The 20,206-nt window shown below is 42.6% G+C and overlaps 1 protein-coding gene across 1 annotated transcript in view; it reads right to left on the reverse strand.

Moving 5' to 3' along the window:
* Nucleotides 1–20,206, reverse strand: part of ST3GAL5 (ST3 beta-galactoside alpha-2,3-sialyltransferase 5) — a 56,191-nt gene that overhangs the window by 3,930 nt on the left and 32,055 nt on the right. The window contains exons 4-7 of the mRNA XM_049784934.1: nucleotides 17,262–17,373; nucleotides 8,680–9,023; nucleotides 4,546–4,732; nucleotides 2,322–2,480 (exon numbers count right to left, since the gene is read on the reverse strand). Of these exons, the coding sequence (XP_049640891.1) occupies nucleotides 2,322–2,480; nucleotides 4,546–4,732; nucleotides 8,680–9,023; nucleotides 17,262–17,373 (802 nt within the window). The remainder of the gene's footprint in view (nucleotides 1–2,321; nucleotides 2,481–4,545; nucleotides 4,733–8,679; nucleotides 9,024–17,261; nucleotides 17,374–20,206) is intronic.

The raw sequence follows: 20,206 nt of genomic DNA on the forward strand, positions 1-20,206 counted from the left end.
ACCCATAGACAATCTCTCCAGCCCCTAAATCTGTTAAATTTTTTTGTTTTTGTTTTTGGATCACAATTACAGTGCATAGGGCTTACTGCTGGCTCTCTGCTTAGGAGTCATGCCTGACAGTGCTTGGGGAACCATTTATGGTGGCAGGGATTGTCTAGGTTTGGTCATATATAAGGTAAAAATCATTTTTTTCTTAATTTAAACACCTTGATTACAAACATGATTGTGGTTGGGTTTCAGTCATGTAAAGAACACCCCCCTTCACCAGTGCAACAGTCCCATCACCAATGTCCCATACTATCTCTTTGGTCCCAAATCTATTCACCTTTTCTTTCTACTACCCCAGCTTTTGGGATTTGCCCAGCTTTTGCTCAGGGCTTAATCCTGACCTGGAGCCCAGGGATCACTCCTGGAGAGCTCAGGAGACAGTATGATCTTCTATGTAATAAAAGCAAACTTCAGTACTCTGGCCCCCAAATCTATACATGTTTTAAAGGGTTCTTTTAAAATTTTTAATTTACCTGTAAACCAACAAATAAACATTTGCCTGTGTTTTTAAAAATGACAGTTTTTAATACAGACATGAGGCAACTAAAAAGATACAGAAAGATAAGAATATCTAGGAAATAGAGCCAAAGATCGAAGAGTAACTAGTATTTTGTTTTCCTGCTCTAGATATATTTTACCCCGTGTCAAATTCTTCTACGCCGCCATCTAAGTCTCATGTTAAGTTGTTTTATTAACATATTACATAGTTCTGGGGCCGGGAAGGTGGCACTAGAGGTAAGGTGTCTGCCTTGCAAGCGCTAGCATAGGACGGACCAAGGTTCGATCCCCCCGGCGTCCCATATGGTCCCCCCAAGCCAGGGGCGATTTCTGAGTGCATAGCCAGGAGTAACCCCTGAGCGTCAAACGGGTGTGGCCCAAAAACCAAAACCCCAAAACAAAACAAAACAAAAATAACAAACATATTACATAGTTCTATTGACCCCCATGTATCTGTATATTTGATGTTTCATATTCATAATGCTTAAAATACCAAATACAACCTTTGTGATCTTTGAAAAGAATTTTGTTCCCTATAAAATTTTACCACTTCCTTTTTTCCAATTCATTTGCCAAGTAAAATAAATTTAATATGCATTAAAAAAAAAGAATATCTAGGAAAGAGGTAATAAAAATTCTCAAGTAATTCAAGCAAAACTTACATACTGTGCTTAAGAATCTTGCCAAAGTCTGTTGATTTCTTTAATGTTGTTTTGTGTTTTGGTTTTTGCTTTTGAGCCACACCAGGTGGTGCTCAGAGGTTACTCCTGGTTCTGAGCTCAGAAATTATTCCTGGTAGGCTCACAGGGCCATATGGGATGCCAGGGATCAAACCTAGGTCTGCTGCATGCAAGGCAAATACCTATCTGCAGTGCTCTTGCTTTGGCCCATTAAGTCTCTTTTTTAAAAAATGGTTTGTTAAATATGAGCTAATGGGTTTGATGTTAAAATGCTTTGTTCCAGCATCTCTATGTACTCCCATGTGGGAAAGAGCAGCCACAGTAATGTATTTACCAGGCTTTTTGAAATGGGTTTTAAACACAGGTTTTCAGAGGATGAATAGGTAATAGAGGCATCTTCCTTGCAGCTACCACACTGGCTAATTGCAGGCAAAGAACCTACTGCAGTATAGTAAAAGGCTTGTATTATCTTTATGTTCAACTTCTCAAATTAAAACCACCCAGATATCTTGGAAAATTTCAATTTACAGACCAAAATCAGAGTCTAGTTCAGGCCCCAGAAATCAACTGAAAAGCACTTTTTTGGAGGATGACTTCTTTATTATCACCTTCAAAGCATGACATTTCTCACCAGAGTGACCCCAGAATTTAAAATGAGAAAAACTTGGGGCTGGAGAGAAAGGACAGCGGATCGAGAACTTGACTTGCATGCAGCTGACCCAAGTCTGATCCCAGGTACCACATATGGCTCCTGATCCTTGCCAGGAGTAATTCCTGACCACAGAGCTCTGAGCACAGTTTGGTATGGGGGGGAGAAATAGACAGAAACAGAGATAAATTCAGATCCTATGTTTCAGTGTTCTTCAGATATATGGAATTTGGGAGAAAGAAAACCTTAAAGAACATTAGTGACCTACATACTGACTTAATTGAAGAGATGAGGGAGTGAACAATCAGATACTGATGATCCCTGGGTTGAGATTCAGTGTATGTCTGTAACATTTAACCATGGTGAGATTGCTGAACTGGAGAATGCTAAGGCATCCCCTGGCAGAGAGAAATCTCCAGCACAAACAGAAACCTGATTTTCCATACCTTGTCTTGGCCCCAGAACCTCGACTGAGGCTCTGAAAACTGAAGAATATCAAAGGCGGTCTCCTTGATAATAACCGGATTCAAAATCCGCAAATGTTTTGGTTGTAGTGGGATTTTTTCTACCACATCCTTCCAAAAGAAGAATCGTACCCAAAATGGCTAAGGGAAGAAATCAAGCCACAGTTAGAGGGATTCAGTACAGAAAGAGATGCATTCTCTAGCCTGGCACAGCCTAGGATCTTAACTCAAGCAAACAGTTCTCAGGGACCTGCTACTGCTGCTGAGGAACTGAAAAACCAGTTCTTTATTTGGGGGGAAGAAATTCTGCAGGGAATAACCTACATCAGGGGTCTCAAACTCGCAGCCTGCGGGCCGTTTGCAGCCCTCCATACAACATTTTGTGGCCCGCAGCCGGCCTTCAAATATTGCAGTATTCTCGAATATTCGCTTACCGAATAATCGCAATAAAAATCGCATTAGTAAGAAAAAATTGCATTAAACATTCGTATACCCCGAGCAGTTCCATTTGGGGTATGCAAATGTTTAATGCAATTTTTTGCAATTTTTTTCTTACTAATGCGATTTTTTATTGCGAATATTCGGTAAGCGAAATCCCTTATGAGACCCTGCCTCACCCCGACTTTGCCTCCTGCGGCCCCCAGGTAAATTGAGTTTGAGACCCCTGACCTACATCCTTTGGTGCTCGGGTAGTCCTGGCTCTGTGTTCAGAAATCGCTCCTGGTAGGCTAGGGGGGGATTGCTGGGGATCGAACTTGGATCAAACCTGAGTCAGTCCTGGGTTGGCCATGTGGAAGGCAAACAAATGCTCTACCGCTCCAGTCCCTGAGACAGCATTATTTATTTATTCATTATTATTATTATTATTATTATTATTATTATTATTATTATTTTGGTTTTTGGAATACACCCAGTGGCGCTCAAAGGTTACTCCTGGCTTGTGCTCAGAAATTGCCCCTGGCAGGCTCAGGGGATCATATAAGATGTCAGGGATTGAACCAGGTCTGTCCCAGGTTGGCTGCATGCAGGGCAAACACCCTACCTCTGCGAGACAGCGTTTTATAAGACTGAGAGTCATCACTGCCTGGAATGAATGAGAAATTCCAATTCCAGGAGGTATTAAATGCAGTGAGTGCCCTGTTTTACCTGGCTCTCATCCTGCATTCTCTATCCATCTGTAAAGTCTCCTGGTGGCTTTAAGTTATTTCCTATATACTTCATTTTCTAACTAGTATAGCTTTTTCTCAAAAGAAAACCCAGAAAACCACACCACCACAGTGAATCAAGCTTCGGCCTGTTCTCCAGCTTATGTGAAGTTTCATAGTAATTTTGCAGATCTAAACACATGCTAGTATGCGCGAGAACACACACATACACACACACACACACACAATTTGACAGCTGATCTCTGAAGCTCATTTCAAGATAGAGACTTGGAAAGACAGAATAAAGTGACTCATTTTTATAAAAAAAAATAAGTATCTGATCAAGTGAGGGCCACCTCCTGCATATTTGTTCCTCTGGTTGTTGTGAATTTTCCATCATAGTTGAAAATCAATCAAAGCATTTTGGGGAGAATCTCATTCGAGAATAATTCTTGGGGATTTTATTTATATTCTTTTGAGTAGCCTCAATAATAGTTTATACTCATCCACAGAAATCTAAATTTCTGGAAATAGCCAAAGGTCATGTAAATTCAAGTTGGATGAGTCCGATGCGTAGGAAACCTAAACATTAGCAATTTTTTTTTTTTTTTGGCTTTTGTCACACCTGGCTGTGCTCAGGGGTTACTCCTGGCTATCTGCTCAGAAATAGCTCCTGGCAGGCACGGGTGACCATATGGGACGCCGGGATTCGAACCAACCACCTTAGGTCCTGCATCAGCTGCTTGTAGGGCAAACACTGCTGTGCTATCTCTCTGGCCCCAACATTAGCAATTTTTATTCTAGATTTCATATTCCTAGTAAATCATGGTCAAAACTTCCATATTTGATTTCATAAATTATACAAGCTCAGAGGAGAAGCAAGAGAGAGAAAAAGCAATTCTTACTATGGAGTTCCTGGGACCTGCAAGGGGTGGTTAGTAGAAAGACAGCACAAAAGTTCACTCCAGTGCTTATTTAAAAAGTAAAAATCTGTGATGATAATTTGAGTTTCCTTAACTTTTCAGGAAGGTGCAGTGGCTAGCTAAATTTCCAGTGCTTACCAGAGTCTCATTTTTTATCACTGCTTGAAGCCACTTGAAGTCAGCACTTTTAAATAAAACAGTAACGAACAAATCATTGGCATAATAGTCCAGATCAGACAGTGGAGCACCCTCTGGATAAGTCATCCGTATAGTTGTCTTATTTCCAACATGTTTTGAATAACCTTCAACTGGTGCGCTGTTTAACCTATTCAGGTAAAAGAAAATGGATGTTAGTTGACAAGAAAAGCAAGTTGTAGATTACCCCAGCAGAAAAAGCCAGCCAGTCTTCAAATCACAAAGTGGGTTTTCCAGGTGTGATGAGAACAAACATGGCCGCAGTGAGATATGAGAGATGCAATCTCATCTCTAACTGTCAAGTAGTTCCTCCTATGTTAAACCAATCCAAACACACTTTTTCTTGGGCGTTTGTTTTGGGAGACTGTAGGGGTACAAACCTGGTGATACTCAGGAGTTAGTTATGGCTCTGCACGCAGGGAATTACTCCTGGTAGGGCTTGGGGACTGTAAGGAATGCTGGTAATTAAACATAGGTCAGCTGCAGATAAGATTAGCACCTTACTGGTTGGACTATCTTTCCGGTCCATCTTGGGCTTTCTTTGGGTACTAACTATTCTTTCCTTGAAAGTTTCCTATTGTGTGCCAACACTTATGGCTTTTGCCAGAATTTTTAAAAAGTAACTGGAGGGTTGGAGAGATAATACAGTGGATTTGTATGTAGCTGACCTGGGTTCAACTTCCCAAACCACATTCAATTTTCTGAGCTCTGCCAGAAGTGAGCCTGGTGCTGAGCACAGCTGTGGATGGCTTCCAAACAAACATAAAAAGGTAACCTGGAAGAAAATCCCAGGAAATGAGGCGGAGGATGTACAAGTCCCAGTTCTATGGACAAGGTGGGGATGAAAGAGCAGGACTAGGTGCCATCTGGTCCTAAACAATTCAGGACACTGATAACTGTTGATTTAATGAAAGCATCACCACCTGGGTGACTGGGGGGAAATTCTAAATACTGATCCAAAATGCAACACCACCTACCCAATTGCACAACTAATACACTGTTTTGAAATGTGAATGGAAAAAAATGCCAGATTTGTGGAGATGGCTTCATGAACTGGGTTCAGATATGGCAACTGGCAGCCCTAAATCAGAACCTTACAACCACAATGGCCCCTAAGACACCACTGGGTATAGCACTGGTGGCCCTCACCAGCAATGGGCAAAGTTAGGCCCAAGTACTGAATTTGCCTGTGGAGCCAGGAGTGGCCTCCAGGCCTCTTGAGCAGTGCTTAGGAAGCCACCCACCAAAAAAGTCTGGCTCTTTCCCAAATTATCATACACATCTATATCCAATCTTTCTTTCCTAATCTACTGATACCTTTCTCTCTCAAATCTAAGATCCTAACCCCTGAGTGAATTAAAGATACAATTATATCTGATAACCAAATGCATGATCCTAATCCTGGTTCTTCTCTTTAAAATGAAGGACAAGGGGCCGGTGTGATAGCATAGTGGATAGGACATTTGCCTTGCATGCGTCTAACCTGGGTTCATCCCATATGGTCTCTCAAGCTTGCCAGGAGTGATTTCTGAGTGCAGAGCCAGAAGTAACCCCTGAGCACTGCAGCCAGGTGTACCCCCAAGACAAAACAAAACAACAACAACAAAAGGATAAGCAACATTATTGTGGGTCCAGGGTGTTTGCCTTGCGGCAACTGACCTGAGTTTGATCCCCAGAATCCATAGGGTTCCCTGAGCACCATCAGGAGTGATCTCTGAGTGCAGAGCCAGGAGTAAGTTCTGATTACTACTGGTTGTGGTCCCCAAACAAAAATAAAATAATTAAAATGAGAAGCAGTGTGCTGGAGAGATAGTAGTAGGGCATTAGCCTTGCACATGGTTAATCTGGGTTGAATTCCTGGCATCCCATATGGTTCTCTTGAGCTCCATAAGGAGTGATCCCTGAGCACAGAGCAAAAAATATACCCTGAGCACTGGCAGGCATGGCCTCTCCGAAAATAATAAATGTAAGAAAATTAATTAAATGAAGGACCTTAGTGGAATAACTGGTGGCATTTAAATAAAGACTGCAGAAAATTCTTTATTATCTGAGTGTGACTTTGCTAACGTGAATGTTGTTCTGTGGTTAGGTGACAGAATGTCCTTGTGCTTAAAAAAATGCATGCTTGGGGCCGGGCGGTGGCGCTAAAGGTAAGGTGCCTGCCTTGACTGCGCTAACCTTGGACGGACCGCGGTTCAATCCCCCGGTGTCCCATATGGTCCCCCAAGCCAGGAGCAACTTCTGAGCACATAGCCAGGAGTAACCCCTGAGCGTTACTGGGTGTGGCCCAAAAAACAAAACAAAAAAAAATGCATGCTGAAGGAATATAAGAAATTGATCCAAATGGCAGAAGATTCAGGAAAGAAAAATATAAACATGGGAAATGCCAAAAAAGTTTTAAAAAGCAAGTATAATAAAGCACTAGAAATCAGGGAATCTGGGAGACAGTAAATGGGAACTCTTTGTTCTTGAAATATAAATATTTCTGTTAAGTTTAGAATTGCTTTATACTTCAAAGTCATTGTAGCAAGAAATCTTAGGGCTGGAAACAGAGCTCACTCAGGCTTTGCTTGAAGGAGCCTTGGTTCTGATCCTCAGCACCAAATGGTTCCCCAAGAAGTGACTCCTGAGCACAGAGCTGAGAATAATCCCAGGATCAAAGCAACCTTCTTATAAAGCACCATGAAAAAATGCTCTCTCCCCACTATCATAATGAGGTTGTCACTTGGCTCTGTGCCCATATTCCCTGGCCTCCCAGTTGCATATGAAGTTCAGTGGACGCCCACCAATTGCACATCACTGCCTCGTACCCAGCCTCCTGCCAGTCGGATTCCCCTCCCTTTGCCTTCTTGACCTCTCTTCTCTGACAGTGGTCGTCCCCCTGAGGTATCAGACTCCCAGGCCAGAAATCTCAGTGGCCCCTAATATGTGAGAAAGTCCTGAAACTTGCCTTTTTAACAGAACACTTGAATGGGGCCTTAGTCTCCATTTGCTTTTTCTCTCATACTTGATCCACAGACTCCTGATTAGAACCTCTAAAACCACACATCCATCCTTGGTCTCTCCTGTCATCAGTCAAACCAGTACCTACTGTCAGTCAAGTATAACTCAGGCCTGGATGAAACTCAGTGGTTAGGATCATAAGCCATGCATGTAGAGACCTGAGTTCAGTTCTGGGCACCACATGGTCCCCTAAGCATCACTGGGGTTTCCTAGGTGGCCCCTGCATTGACAGCTTGAGCAGCACTGTATCATACTGAACCATCTGGCCCAGCTGAATTAGAATCTCTGAGAGTGAGTCCCAGGCCACTGGGCACTGTTTTATGACCCCACCCAAAGACCCAACATGCATCATGCTCCTAATTCTTTGTACTTTTTTTTTTTTATTAAGTTGAGTCACTGTGAATCACCAAGCTATTCATGATCGAGTTTCAAACATAATAATATTTCCTTCACCAGTGTCCACTTCCTTCCACTGTCCCATTTCCCTCCCACCCACTATATACACGTACTTAATTAAAATCTACTAAAACCCGTCAAGAGCCTTAAAAGTGTTTGAAAACCATGTCAAATAATTTAATCAGCAATCCTGGGATCATTTCTAAGAAAATAATGGTTGTTGTCAAGGAAAACTTATTTCCAGAAAATAATTGGAGACACACATCAAGGACTGAAGTTTCAGGTCCTTCCGTCCTCTGGAAGGTTCGGCTCAAACTGGGTCTGTATGATTTAGCCAATCACAGCTGATGTTTCTGTTCCAAAGCCCCTGACTGGGTCTCCTTAGGGCACTGCTTGTGTCTTACACAGATATTTGTCTGTGTTATGTCTGTCTATGTGTGCATCTGTGTGTCTCTGTGTCTGTGCATATCTCTGTGTCTGTGTGTGCATCTGTGTGTCTCTGTGTCTGTGTTCATATTTGTGTGTGTCCCTGTGTGACTACATGTGTCTATGCATGTTTGTCTCTGTATGTATGTATGTCTATGTTTGTATGTGTGTGTGTGTGTGTGTGTGGTAGGCACACACATGGGTGGTGAATGCTACTCTCAAGCAGGCAGATTGCCTGTGAAACCAACATACCTTATCACAATGTCAAACTGGTTCAAGACCTCGCCCAGCTCTAGCCCCTGGAGGATCCCACCATTGCCAACAACCATACAGCGCCGGCAGCTCTTCGCTTGCAAGTGTTTAGGGAAGTCGTGCTCTGGCAAGATTTCCAAGAGGGTCTGGACTTCCCTAGAGAACTCCCGGAATCCAAAAGGAGGCCTGTACTGGTACTCGGCTTCGTTTTCTTGGGGGATCCTCTTCACAAAAGGTGTTAAGTTCACAGTGTAGCCAGGCTCAAACAACTGTGCCATCAACTTCTCTGCAAACCTGGGCCGGCATTCCTTTTCTAAGATGTGCTGAGCAAATTTCTGAACTCTCTGGAATGGAATCACAACCATATGAGCTAAAAATCCCTTTCAAATTAGAAACACACTCTAAGTGATGGTTCTGTCTCTCCCCAAGCCCCTAGAACTCTCCACTCACTCTTCAACTGATGCTCAAGAATTGAAAGCAGCAGCCAGGGAAAGTCACATGATACTGATAAATTCAGTAAGAATATTGGTTTCATTACACAGTAAAGATGGAACACCCACCCAATCTCATTTTGCTTTCCACCTGCTCTCATTTTATCCTTGTTCAAGTAAATTTTGGTTTAAAAAATACTTGGAAGTATTCATAATTTCCTGTTTCACAAAGTCCCGACTCATGCTACAACCAGGATGAACCCATGGCTTTCGTACGATATTTACCGTGACACAATAAAATCATTATAGAAAGACAAACAGAATGATTCCATTTACATGAGGGATCTAAATTTAGTTCATAGAGACAGAACCACAGAGTGTGGAGCAGGGCAGGAAAAGGAGAAATTGTTTAAAGGTAACAGAGTTTCAGTCTTGAAAGTTAAAAACGTTCTAGAAATTTGTTTCACTATCTCCTAAATATCCTTAACAGTATATTTAACTAAACATTTAAAACTGGTTAAGGAAACAACTATATTATAAACAACCTTATAAACCATGGTGTTTAAAAAAAGTAATTTAAAAAAACTGATTAAGGTGGTATAATTTTTCCCCACATTGCAAAATATATATTCACTTATCGGCTGGAATCATGAGTGCATAAAACTGGAATGCAAATAGCTTTATGTTTATACTTTCAAGTGACAAGTTGCCTTGTTTTCACAGACAATTTTCCCTAATTCTAATGTTTTATATACAAGAAAGGGCTGACCCAGGCACGGTAGGTCCAGGCGAATGCAGCAAGGCACAGATCTGAGATAAAAAAGACCTCTGTTAGTGAAGCCTCGGGCTCCAAAATGAGGATCTGGTGAGATACAAATCTGGAAGCAAACATTGACACAAGAAATAACCCACACAGTGAAGAGGTACAAGAACAGGTTCAGGAGGTTCAGGAAATCCAGCACTCAAGCCAGGAATTCAACCATCCAAGCTTTCTGCTCCTAAGAAGGAAAGCAGCTTAGTAGAAAAAGCCTGAAGAATGAATACTTGCATTCCTCAGGCCCCTGCTTTTATTGACAAGATCAGGCCACACCCTATGGTGGGAGAGGAATATCAAGTAGGGAATAATCCAATATCCTATCACCAGATAATACCGTGAGTGGAATCAACGAATGTTGATTAGGATAGGACCAGTAAACCAACAACTCCATTGGCTTCCTCTTTTCTCTATCTGAAACGGAGACCTCAGAACCTCCAGGCAGGAAGTTCTCTTATCATCCATGTGCTTTTTCGTCCTCTCCACAGCCAGCCTTTGTCTCAATTCTTTTACTCTCACTCCCAGCTGCCTTCCCCTGTTTATGCACCCAAGAAGCACTGCACACCCACAGGTATGGTTAGGGCCAACAGGGTGCCACTTGTGTCTCTAGTCCATGCTCAAAGGTTCTGAACAAGATGAAGAAGCCACAAGGTTCAGTTCTCCACCTAGAAAGGCATCCTGAGCAACCGTCTCCATCCTATCAGGCAGAATTGAGTCTCTGAGAAACATTCAAATGAAAGGTCTCACAGAGCTTTGTAGCAGTCTCCTGACTAGACGGATGCCACACAACCTGCCTGCCAACCGGATTTAGGAGGAGTGAAATTTCACTCCATGCCCACCTGGCAGAGCTCCATGCCACACTCCCAGTTTTAAGGCGGGCATGCACAGCGAGCAGAGCATGCTCGGTCATCTCATCCTACTGCAGCCTGTCTTCCTCCTCATGAGAGCCGAAGTGTACTAACAATGGCAAGTCAGAAACGACCTTTCTTTGGTTGTTTCAATTCTTCTATGATGTCTAACAAGCTCTGAGAACCCTCAGGGGAATTTTATCTACCTGGAACTATCTTAATCTTTCTCTATCCTTTTCTGAGTTTCAAAGCTCCCAAGACAAAAGCTTGGAAGAGCTGCTCTCCTGGTGGCTAGAACTGGCTTCAGGATAATTTTCCCTTCTGAGCTGCTGCAAGTGGCCTAAAAGCTGGAAGGAGGGCCCCTAAGGGTGAGGGGGAATGGAGACATCATATGGGGAGGACACTCCTTCCTCAGGAAGCAGATAACCCACACATTCTCCAACACATGAGACTCCCATCAAATCCTGGGGGTGAAGCTTTAGTTTGTAAAAGTCTTCCGGTGATTACAGTGAAGAATAAACAGGTATTGGGTGATGCCAACTATCAGTAAGGTGGCAATTTGCCATGGGAAACCACAATGTGAAAATTCACTAAAAGATATAAAGGAAATTAAAGTAATTTTCCTTGGCAAAATCTCCACCTGCATTTCTGCTTCAGAGATTTTTTTTTTTTTTTTTTTTTTTTTTGCCCCACAAGGGCTATACCCAGCAGTGCTAAGAGGGCCTGGGGTACTTCAGACAGTGATTGGAAGACCTGTGGTTCAGTGCTTGAGCCTAGCAATGGGCCAGGACTGCTATAAATAATCAATGTAACCTAGTGGGTGCTGGGGGTCAAACTCAGGGCCATGAATATACTAAGTGTGGGCCCTACCATTCATACTACTTCCGCAGTTACTTAGCTCTCAAGCTGAGGTGAATCTTTCTCAGAATCTAGGTAAAGTGGCATATTTCTTAAGAGTGCTAAGAAAAAGTACTCTCTTTTAGACAAGTACTTGCCTACATCTAGGGCAGGGGTCTCAAACTCAATTTACTTGGGGGCCGCAGGAGGCAAAGTCGGGGTGAGGCAGGGCCGCATAAGGGATTTCGCTTACCGAATATTCACAATAAAAAATCGCATTAGTAAGAAAAAAAATTGCATTAAACATTTGCATACCCCAAACGGAACTGCTCGGGGGTATGAGAATGTTTAATGCGATTTTTTTTTCTTACTAATGCTATTTTTATTGCGATATTTGAAGGCCAGCCGCGGGCCACAAAATATTGTACGGAGGGCCGCAAACGGCCCTCGGGCTGCGAATTTGAGACCCCTGATCTAGGGCCTGGCAGAGCATTAGGCAGAAGCAGAATCTGGAGTTAAACTGGATGGTATCCTGTCTCAGCTTTAGGACTGAGGACTTCCATTTCCTCAAGGAGGCTCCAACTTTCATGGGGCCTGGTCTCTCCTTCCCTGGACTGCCATTACACTTGCTGCTACATTCAAGAACAGAAATTGGGAACAAAGTTAGTGCCACATTAGTGCAGCTAAAGGTGGCTGTCTATAAAAAGGCGGGTCACAGAGAGACTCCCACAGGGAACTCAACCAGCCTTTGGGGGTCTGGGGTTGAGGGTAGAGTGAATATCACCACACAGGGTAAGAGGGAACAAAGATGCTTGAATGTTGAATTGTTCTGGTGGTAAAAAGAAATTCCCTTACACTCATCAAAAATAGGTATTAAAAGAATGATAATATGTATGAAAGGGATAATCTTTATGGTATCTTTCAGTGTCAAGTACTGTTAATGACATAAAACCAATTAACTGGATGCCAGAACCAATTCTCGATGAGTTTCATGAGCAGATTATTTATACCATGAATAAATAAATTTAGTTACTTATGCCTAAGTACCGGCTGCAAGATATCCCTTGTCTCTAGCATTCAAGGAAGGTCTGGGAAGATAGTGGGCAGCGTGGAGGTCAGAAGAGATGGGTTTGGAAGTGTGGAAGTCTGGACTAACCTAATGCCTCAGCCCAATGCTTCTGAGCTGGCCTTACTCTAAATACTTGAGTATAGATGCACACACAACCAGAGAGAAGTACATACTTGGCCTTGATGAATGACCCAGCACAGACTAAAGATCCCAAAGTGGCATGTTATCTTCAGCTCTCTAAAAGGAGAATTGGCAGAATTCAAGTGGCTTTGAACCAAGTAGTCCAAACTGAAATGGATATGAACATGCTTACACTGGGCCAGAAAGATAGTATGGTCGGTAGGGAGCTTGTCTTGCACATGGTAGACTTGGTTTTGAGTCCTGGCATCCCATAAGGTCCCCTGAACAACACTAGGTGTGATTCCTGAGTGCAGAGCCAGGAGTATCTCCTGAGCACCACCAGGTGTGTTTCCTCTCCAAACTTGTTCACATCAAACTTCAAATGTCTTTTAAGCCACTTTCTTTTTTTTTTTTTTTTTTTTTTTTTGGTTTTTGGGCCACACCCGGTGACGCTCAGGGGTTACTCCTGGCTATGCGCTCAGAAGTCGCTCCTGGCTTGGGGGACCATATGGGATGCCGGGGGATCGAACCGCGGTCCGTCCTAGGCTAGCGCAGGTAAGGCAGGCATCTTACCTTTAGCGCCACCGCCCGGCCCTTAAGCCACTTTCAAGGAATGAACGCCTTTCCTGCAGAGCTGTTGTCTTTTCATTAACTGTCACAGTGAGGGGAATCTCTGAATGAAAGTGTAATCCCTAGAGCTCACCTGGCCACACTCAGCTGAATAAAAGCAGGAAGGCCCAGGGCTGCCCAGATAACACCTATGTCCAGTGGGGCAGCCAAGGTTCCCCACCCAACACCACAAACTGCTAAATGTAATCAATGAAGCTGTGACTTTATAGCTTAATTGTCAATAGCAGGGCACCCTTTCTCTTGGCTTTGCCAATCTACAATTCAGCTTAACCTAAGAGCTATGAGAGTTAAGGGTTGATTGCCACCAGGAGCCTGGAGGGCTCGCTCTGAAATGTGCTCCCACTGATCTGAACACTTTTGCATCACAGCCTTTCATGTTTTTTGTTCCTTGGACTTTGGGCCACACCCAGAAGTCCTCAGGGGTTACTCCTGGCTCTGCGCTCAGGAGTCATTTTCCTGGTGGCGCTCAGGGGACCATATGGGATGCTGGGGATTGAATCTAGGTTGACCGCATCCATGGCAAATGCCCTACCCACTGTGCTATCACTCCGGCCCCCATTATAGCTTTTCAGAACAGCAAGGCACAAAGTTGCTTCTTGGGCCAGTTCCTTTCTTCCAGGGTCTGGTGAGAGAATTTCAATTCTGATTTTAATACTGAATAACCTGGGAGCAAATGTAGGAGTTGCCCAATCGGGTAGCCAACCCTTTCACTCTATGGCCCTTTGTAGGCTCCTATTACTTTCCACACCGCAGATCAGCAGTATTGGCTGTGGTTGCTGCTTGGATCTGCACAGTCCTTGAAGAACAGCATAGTCCTTGGAGAGCTGCACAGTCCTTGGAGAGCAGCTACACAGTGCTTGGCAACAGACGCTATTTACAGACATGATTACTAAATGAGGTGAAGGAAATTCTGTCAGATCACTGTGGTAAGCGTCATACAATATGAGTTTACTTTAAAATACCTCATATCTCATGACAAAAGGGATCTATAATTCTACCATCTTTCCAGTTAACTTTATGTACAGGGCTTCCAAAGTAATTACCTTGGAGTGAGGGCCAGCAGAGATTCACCACAATGGCAGCCTGTTGACTTTATCTTTGTTGGGCTTTTTCTGTTTGTTTGTGGGCCACACTTACAGTGCTTGGGGCTTACTCCTGGTGAGATCCGAGAATCATATAGGTCGTTGGAGTTCAAGCCCAGGTTGACCAAATGCAACCTAGCAAGGCAAGTGCCCTTCCTGCTTTACTCTCTCTCCAGCCTCAACTCTATCTTCAGATGTTGCAGGTCACCTATACTTTCTTTCAACTCTGGCTCTCACCCCAATATGCTTCTTTGCCATTAAAGCCCTATTGGCAAGACCAACCTTTCCACAGGCCTGGTCTCTGGCTTATTGACAGGAGCCTCTGGGTCTTTGGGAGTAGGGCTCCCTCCCCTCTTCTTCTGACTACACAAATGATGTGTAGCATTTGTGTATTGATTTATCAGAAACTGACTTATAAGGACATAGTGGGGACTCTACAAAGTCACCAGAATTTCTCAAGGGGAATTAATTGTGTCTGCAGTATTGGGTGGGGACACCAGTGTGAATGTAGCAGGGACAAAAGATCCCCACACACAAGGAGCCATAGCTTGTGCAGACATCACGGCCTGTGCATTAGATTCACCAAGTTGACTTCACCCACAGTATTACTAAATCCAGTATTTCTATTTTGTCCTAGTGACATGGTGTGCTAGACTCCTATAAAAAAAAAAAAGCAAACCCATGTTTCTCCTCTATTAACCTAGATTCTTGGGCAATGATTTGTGCAGTGGGTCAGGTGATCAATGGCATGATTCATTAAGTGGCCAGGAGAAAGAAGATAGAGATAGCAAAAGGCTGCCAAAGGCAGGGAGAGTTCATAGTTGTTAGTATGTCAGATTAAGTGTCATCATTTCAGGCCAGAAGTGAAACATCAGAGACAGGATATCTATAAACTCCTTCCCTGAGAGCTATGGAACTGAAATGGATCTGGGGTATCTGCAAGGTTGGCCTTATCAGGCGGGGAAGGGAGGCCTGAGCAGAAAATACTGCACATGTTCTGTTCCACTCAGGCAAAAGTGTGTGGACCTGTGAATAAGCTGCATCTGTAACCAGCTGAGGACAGGCCTAGCAAGGAAAAGGCTGTAGGCAGGAAGACTCCAGAGACCCCACCTGGTGTGTGCAGTCTACCCACTTCTGAGGCTCAGTTTTTCACTGATTTCTTTACTCATATCAGTGGCACTAAAGAATTTGAGGGATTTTCAAGGAAATATATAATTCATATGTTTCTTTAATAGAAACTTGGAATCAGCACTTGGAAACCATAACTCAGAAAGGAACTCTTGAGTATATGATCTAATTCAACTCTGAAGACCACTGTACAGCATTTCACTTCTGAGAAAACTGAGACTCAAAAAAACAACAAGCCTGAGATATCATTGTTACCAAGTGGCACTTGGTTGAATCTGGGTCATAAATATAAGCTCTCTTGTCTCAGTGTCATGCTACTACCTAGTCTGCTTCTCTACAGGAATACCCTACTCAGCAGTCATCAGGAGTTTCCAGTCACTGCACACCGAGAGACAAGCCCCGCCTTTCACCACACCACTTCTGGGCACAAGTCCTGACTGACTCCACCACTTTTGGGTGAGTCATCCCTGGATGGTTCAGGTCTCCCTGACCCTTAATGTCTTCGGCTGTAAAAAGGGAAAAGTGTAATCATTACAGCCCTGTCACAAGCTTTCACTAAGTATATAGCCTTGACACCCTTTCAGAAATTATAATCAACAAATCAAGATGTGATTTGAACAAAGAGTTGAACCTTTCAGGTCATCCTCTAGTAGAAAAACTTTAGGGTTTCCTCTGCAAAGACGATGATGATAACAGATCCAGAGTGACAGTTCAGTTGGTAGGGTGTTTGCCTCGCACATTGTCAATCCAGTTTTGATTTCTGACTCCACAGATAGGTGTGGCCCCCAAACAAACAAATAAAAAATTAAGATGATAATATCATGACATAAATAAAATATATAAAGTATGTCTACAAGTCCTTTGTACGATGACCAAACAACCTTAGTTAAATCATCCTTTCAGGGGCCGGAGTGATGGCACAAGCAGTAGGGCATTTGCCTTGCATGCGCTGACATAGGATGGACTTTGGTTCGATCTCCTAGCATCCCATATGATCCCCCAAGCCAGGAGTAATTTCTGAGCATATAGCCAGGAGTAACCCCTGAGCATCACTGGGTGTGGCCCAAAATCCAAAATATATATATATATATATATATATATATATATATAAATCATCCTTTCATCTAGGACTGAACAATCTTAAATACTATAATCATGCAAACTATCAGTTAAATTAGTATCTAATAATAATTTCAATTAAATTAAAATTCAATTAATTTAGAAAATAAATTGAAGGAAAAGTCTTGAACTATAACACAAAATCATTAAGAGAAAAATCACATAGGAATGTCTTCCTGTTCTAAGAACGTGAAGCAGAAACTTAGCATAATTACCTTATAACATGGAACATGTGACTAAATCCCAACACACAGAAATATTTCCCTTTCCCAACACTCCTCCCCTTTCAGCAAATGGAGCTAGGATACTCTGGGTGAAGAAAGAGGGTGAATTATTTGTTAGGATGGTGGTTGTCTCTAATTTGGGTTTTAGAGTACTAAATATAGGTATTGTCCTCTCTATAACTTCCATAAAAATTTACTTATAATACTATACTCTCAAGATGATGTTACTAAGTGTATACTTAAAAATGCTTTGACTTAAACCACATCAAGAAAATCTAACCTTTATGCGTTCAGGGTCCACATAATGCATATTTTTCATGTCACATTCTTCAGTAAGATAATTTGATTTGAGGATATAAAGAATCCACACTCCAAACACAACCAATGTACACCTAGAAAAAGATCAATAATATATAAATATGCAGACATATGATCATCTAGTGACATCAGGAGAAATAGGTTAAGAACTAAACCAAATGGAGTTGTTTGCTATGCAGCATGAAAGGGCAATTTTATAAGAAGAAAGAGCTTTTGGATATGGATGTTAACAGAAAATGTGAGTGCATGTAACCTCATGGATGTATACACAGAATTACTGTTTTTCACTTAATGTTTTTTGGCTACATCTGTTGGTGCCTAGAGGTTACTCCTGGCTCTGAACTCAGAAATTACTCCTAGCAGGCTTGGGGAACCATATGGGATGCCAGAGATTGAATCTGAGTCAGCTGTGTGCAAGGCAGATGCCCTACCCGCTGTGTTATCACTCTGGCCCCATTTACCACAATTTTTTTCTGCAATTTATTTATTGATTGTGTTTTGGGACACCAGGCAATGCTCAGGTGTTACTCCTGGGTCTTTGCTCAGAAATTGCTCCTGGCAAGCTTGGGGGACCATATGGGATGCCGGAAATAGAACCAGATGTGTCCCAGGTCAGCCACATGCAAGGCAAATGCCTTACCACTGTGCTATCTCTCTTGTTCCTTTTACCACAAGTTTTTTTTAAACTTCATTTATTGATTGATTGGCTTCTGGGCCACACCCAGAAGGTTACTCACTCAGGGGTTACTCCTGGCTCTGCATTCAGGAATCGCCCAGGGCAGGCTGGGGGACCATATGGGATGCCAAAAATCGAACTGGGTTCCTCCCTGGTCGGCTGCATGCCAGGCAAATGTCCTACTGCTGTGCTATCTCTCTGCCCCTTTACCACAATTTTTAAAAATAATAATAAATACTGTGAATCCTTAATAAGAAGGTAAAATTAAAAAAAATCTACTTCTTTTTTTTTGTTTTTTTTTTTTTTGTTTGTTTTTGGGGGGCCACACCTGTTTGATGCTCAGGAGTTACTCCTGACTAAGCGCTCAGAAATTGCCCCTGACTTGGTGGGACCATATGGGATGCCGGGGGATTGAATCTAGGTCCTTCCTTGGCTAGCTCTTGCAAGGCAGACACCTTACCTCTAGCGCCACCTCACTGGCCCCAAAATCTACTTCTAATTTCTCTAAAGTAGTGTTTCTCAATTAAGGTCCATATATCCTCCTGTACAAGCTCCTTCCCCAACATTCCAAGGAGCTAAGGGTGAAAATCATGTAAATGGGGAACTTCAACATGAGACTAGGAGGACAATAAGTAAGACATGGGTCCCATAGGCCCCCTGCCACGCCTGGTTAATCGGGCCCTGGGGGGAGGGGGTGAGAAATTCCTCCCTATGCACCCAAAAACTACAGAACCGCGCGGGGGCGAGCCCCCACACGTACTTCATGTATTAAGAGTATTCCTTATTCTTATGTTATGTTTTGCCTATCCAGAATGTTCATTTTGTATTCTGCCCTTTCCCACACCCCTACAAAGCTCTTTTTTACTCCTTAACTCTCTAACCCCCCACAAAGTCACTAACCTACATTACTCTTTTTAACTTCAGTAGTGTACAATCCTAATCACAGACCAAAGCCATGCATTGTGTGTAACAACCCCAAACTGTTTCAAGATACATAAAATGGACACATATTTCTTTAGAATATTTTGTGTTTTTTCTCTGACAGCTATAATTCTTACTAAATGTTGTCTTATACAGTGACGATTCTAACCATCTTCTCTTTTTGAGCTGTTTAACAAGGAATTTTGGTGAAAGAGTCCCCCAGTTTAATGTTTATGATTGAACCATATCATGGGAATCGTTGGAATTGTTCTTATGGCCCCCATATGCGCCAATAACACCACGTGGCATTGCTCCTTTTTTGCATAGGCACATTAAAATGGGAAAATACTATACATACAAATAAGATCCTATCTAATAGAGATTGGAACACACAAATCTTGTAGTGCAAAGGGACCTTACACCCTGAACATTGACATAACGACCTGGCACAGACCTCAGAAGAAAGGGCATTTTCCATTCACCCCTAAACCAGGGAAGCCATCCACGAAACATCCAGGCTGGTCTATAACATCACCTGGAAGCAATCCTCTACCAGGGAAGACCCTACACTGTTCAGACATCGACCTGCTCAAAAGAGACTTCCCTTAACACTGAGAAGACTTAACAACAACAACGACCTGCTTACAGAACAGGGCTCCCTGCATTGCCCTTTGATTGTGAGGTGAAACGAGAGGACGCTCCACATCCTGACTTCAATGTAGGATATGCAGATTCCAGGATCTTTAATACAGAAACATGATACCAACAACAGAGACTGTGTGAAAAATAAAAGTGTGTTGGCACTACAGACAATGTCTTGGATTGGATGATCTAGCTTGCCTGGAGCCTAGAGTTGGTCTTGTGCCAGGAAACTTCAGGGGTCAGGTCTCTTTGTATTTAGGCCAAGGTTATTTCTTTCCATGTCCCTCAAATTTTGGTGGGCCTATGCAAACAACAATTGCCACTCTAACACCATTTTTACTGTGCTCCTTTGACTCTAATCCTTAAAAAGAACCCACTTAAAATTTGAGGTTAACTTAAGCTAATATGCATGTATATGGAAATGTAAAAAAATACTATGCCTGTAATGTTTAAGGAGTTACATAAGTTTTATGGCTTTAGATTGCCTTGTGTGCTGTTAAGAAATATTATAATGTGTTACAATCTGGGGACTTGAGGGACAAAGTAATTGTACATGGATTCTGTCTTATTTATCTTAATGTTCTTTGGCTGAAATTTCAAAGTTAAGATATCAGCAAGGGGACTTCTGAGAATTATGCTATGGGTGATTGTCCTTCCACTGTAACTTT

This window comes from Suncus etruscus, chromosome 12 (assembly GCF_024139225.1).
Source record: "Suncus etruscus isolate mSunEtr1 chromosome 12, mSunEtr1.pri.cur, whole genome shotgun sequence".
NCBI lineage: Eukaryota > Metazoa > Chordata > Mammalia > Eulipotyphla > Soricidae > Suncus > Suncus etruscus.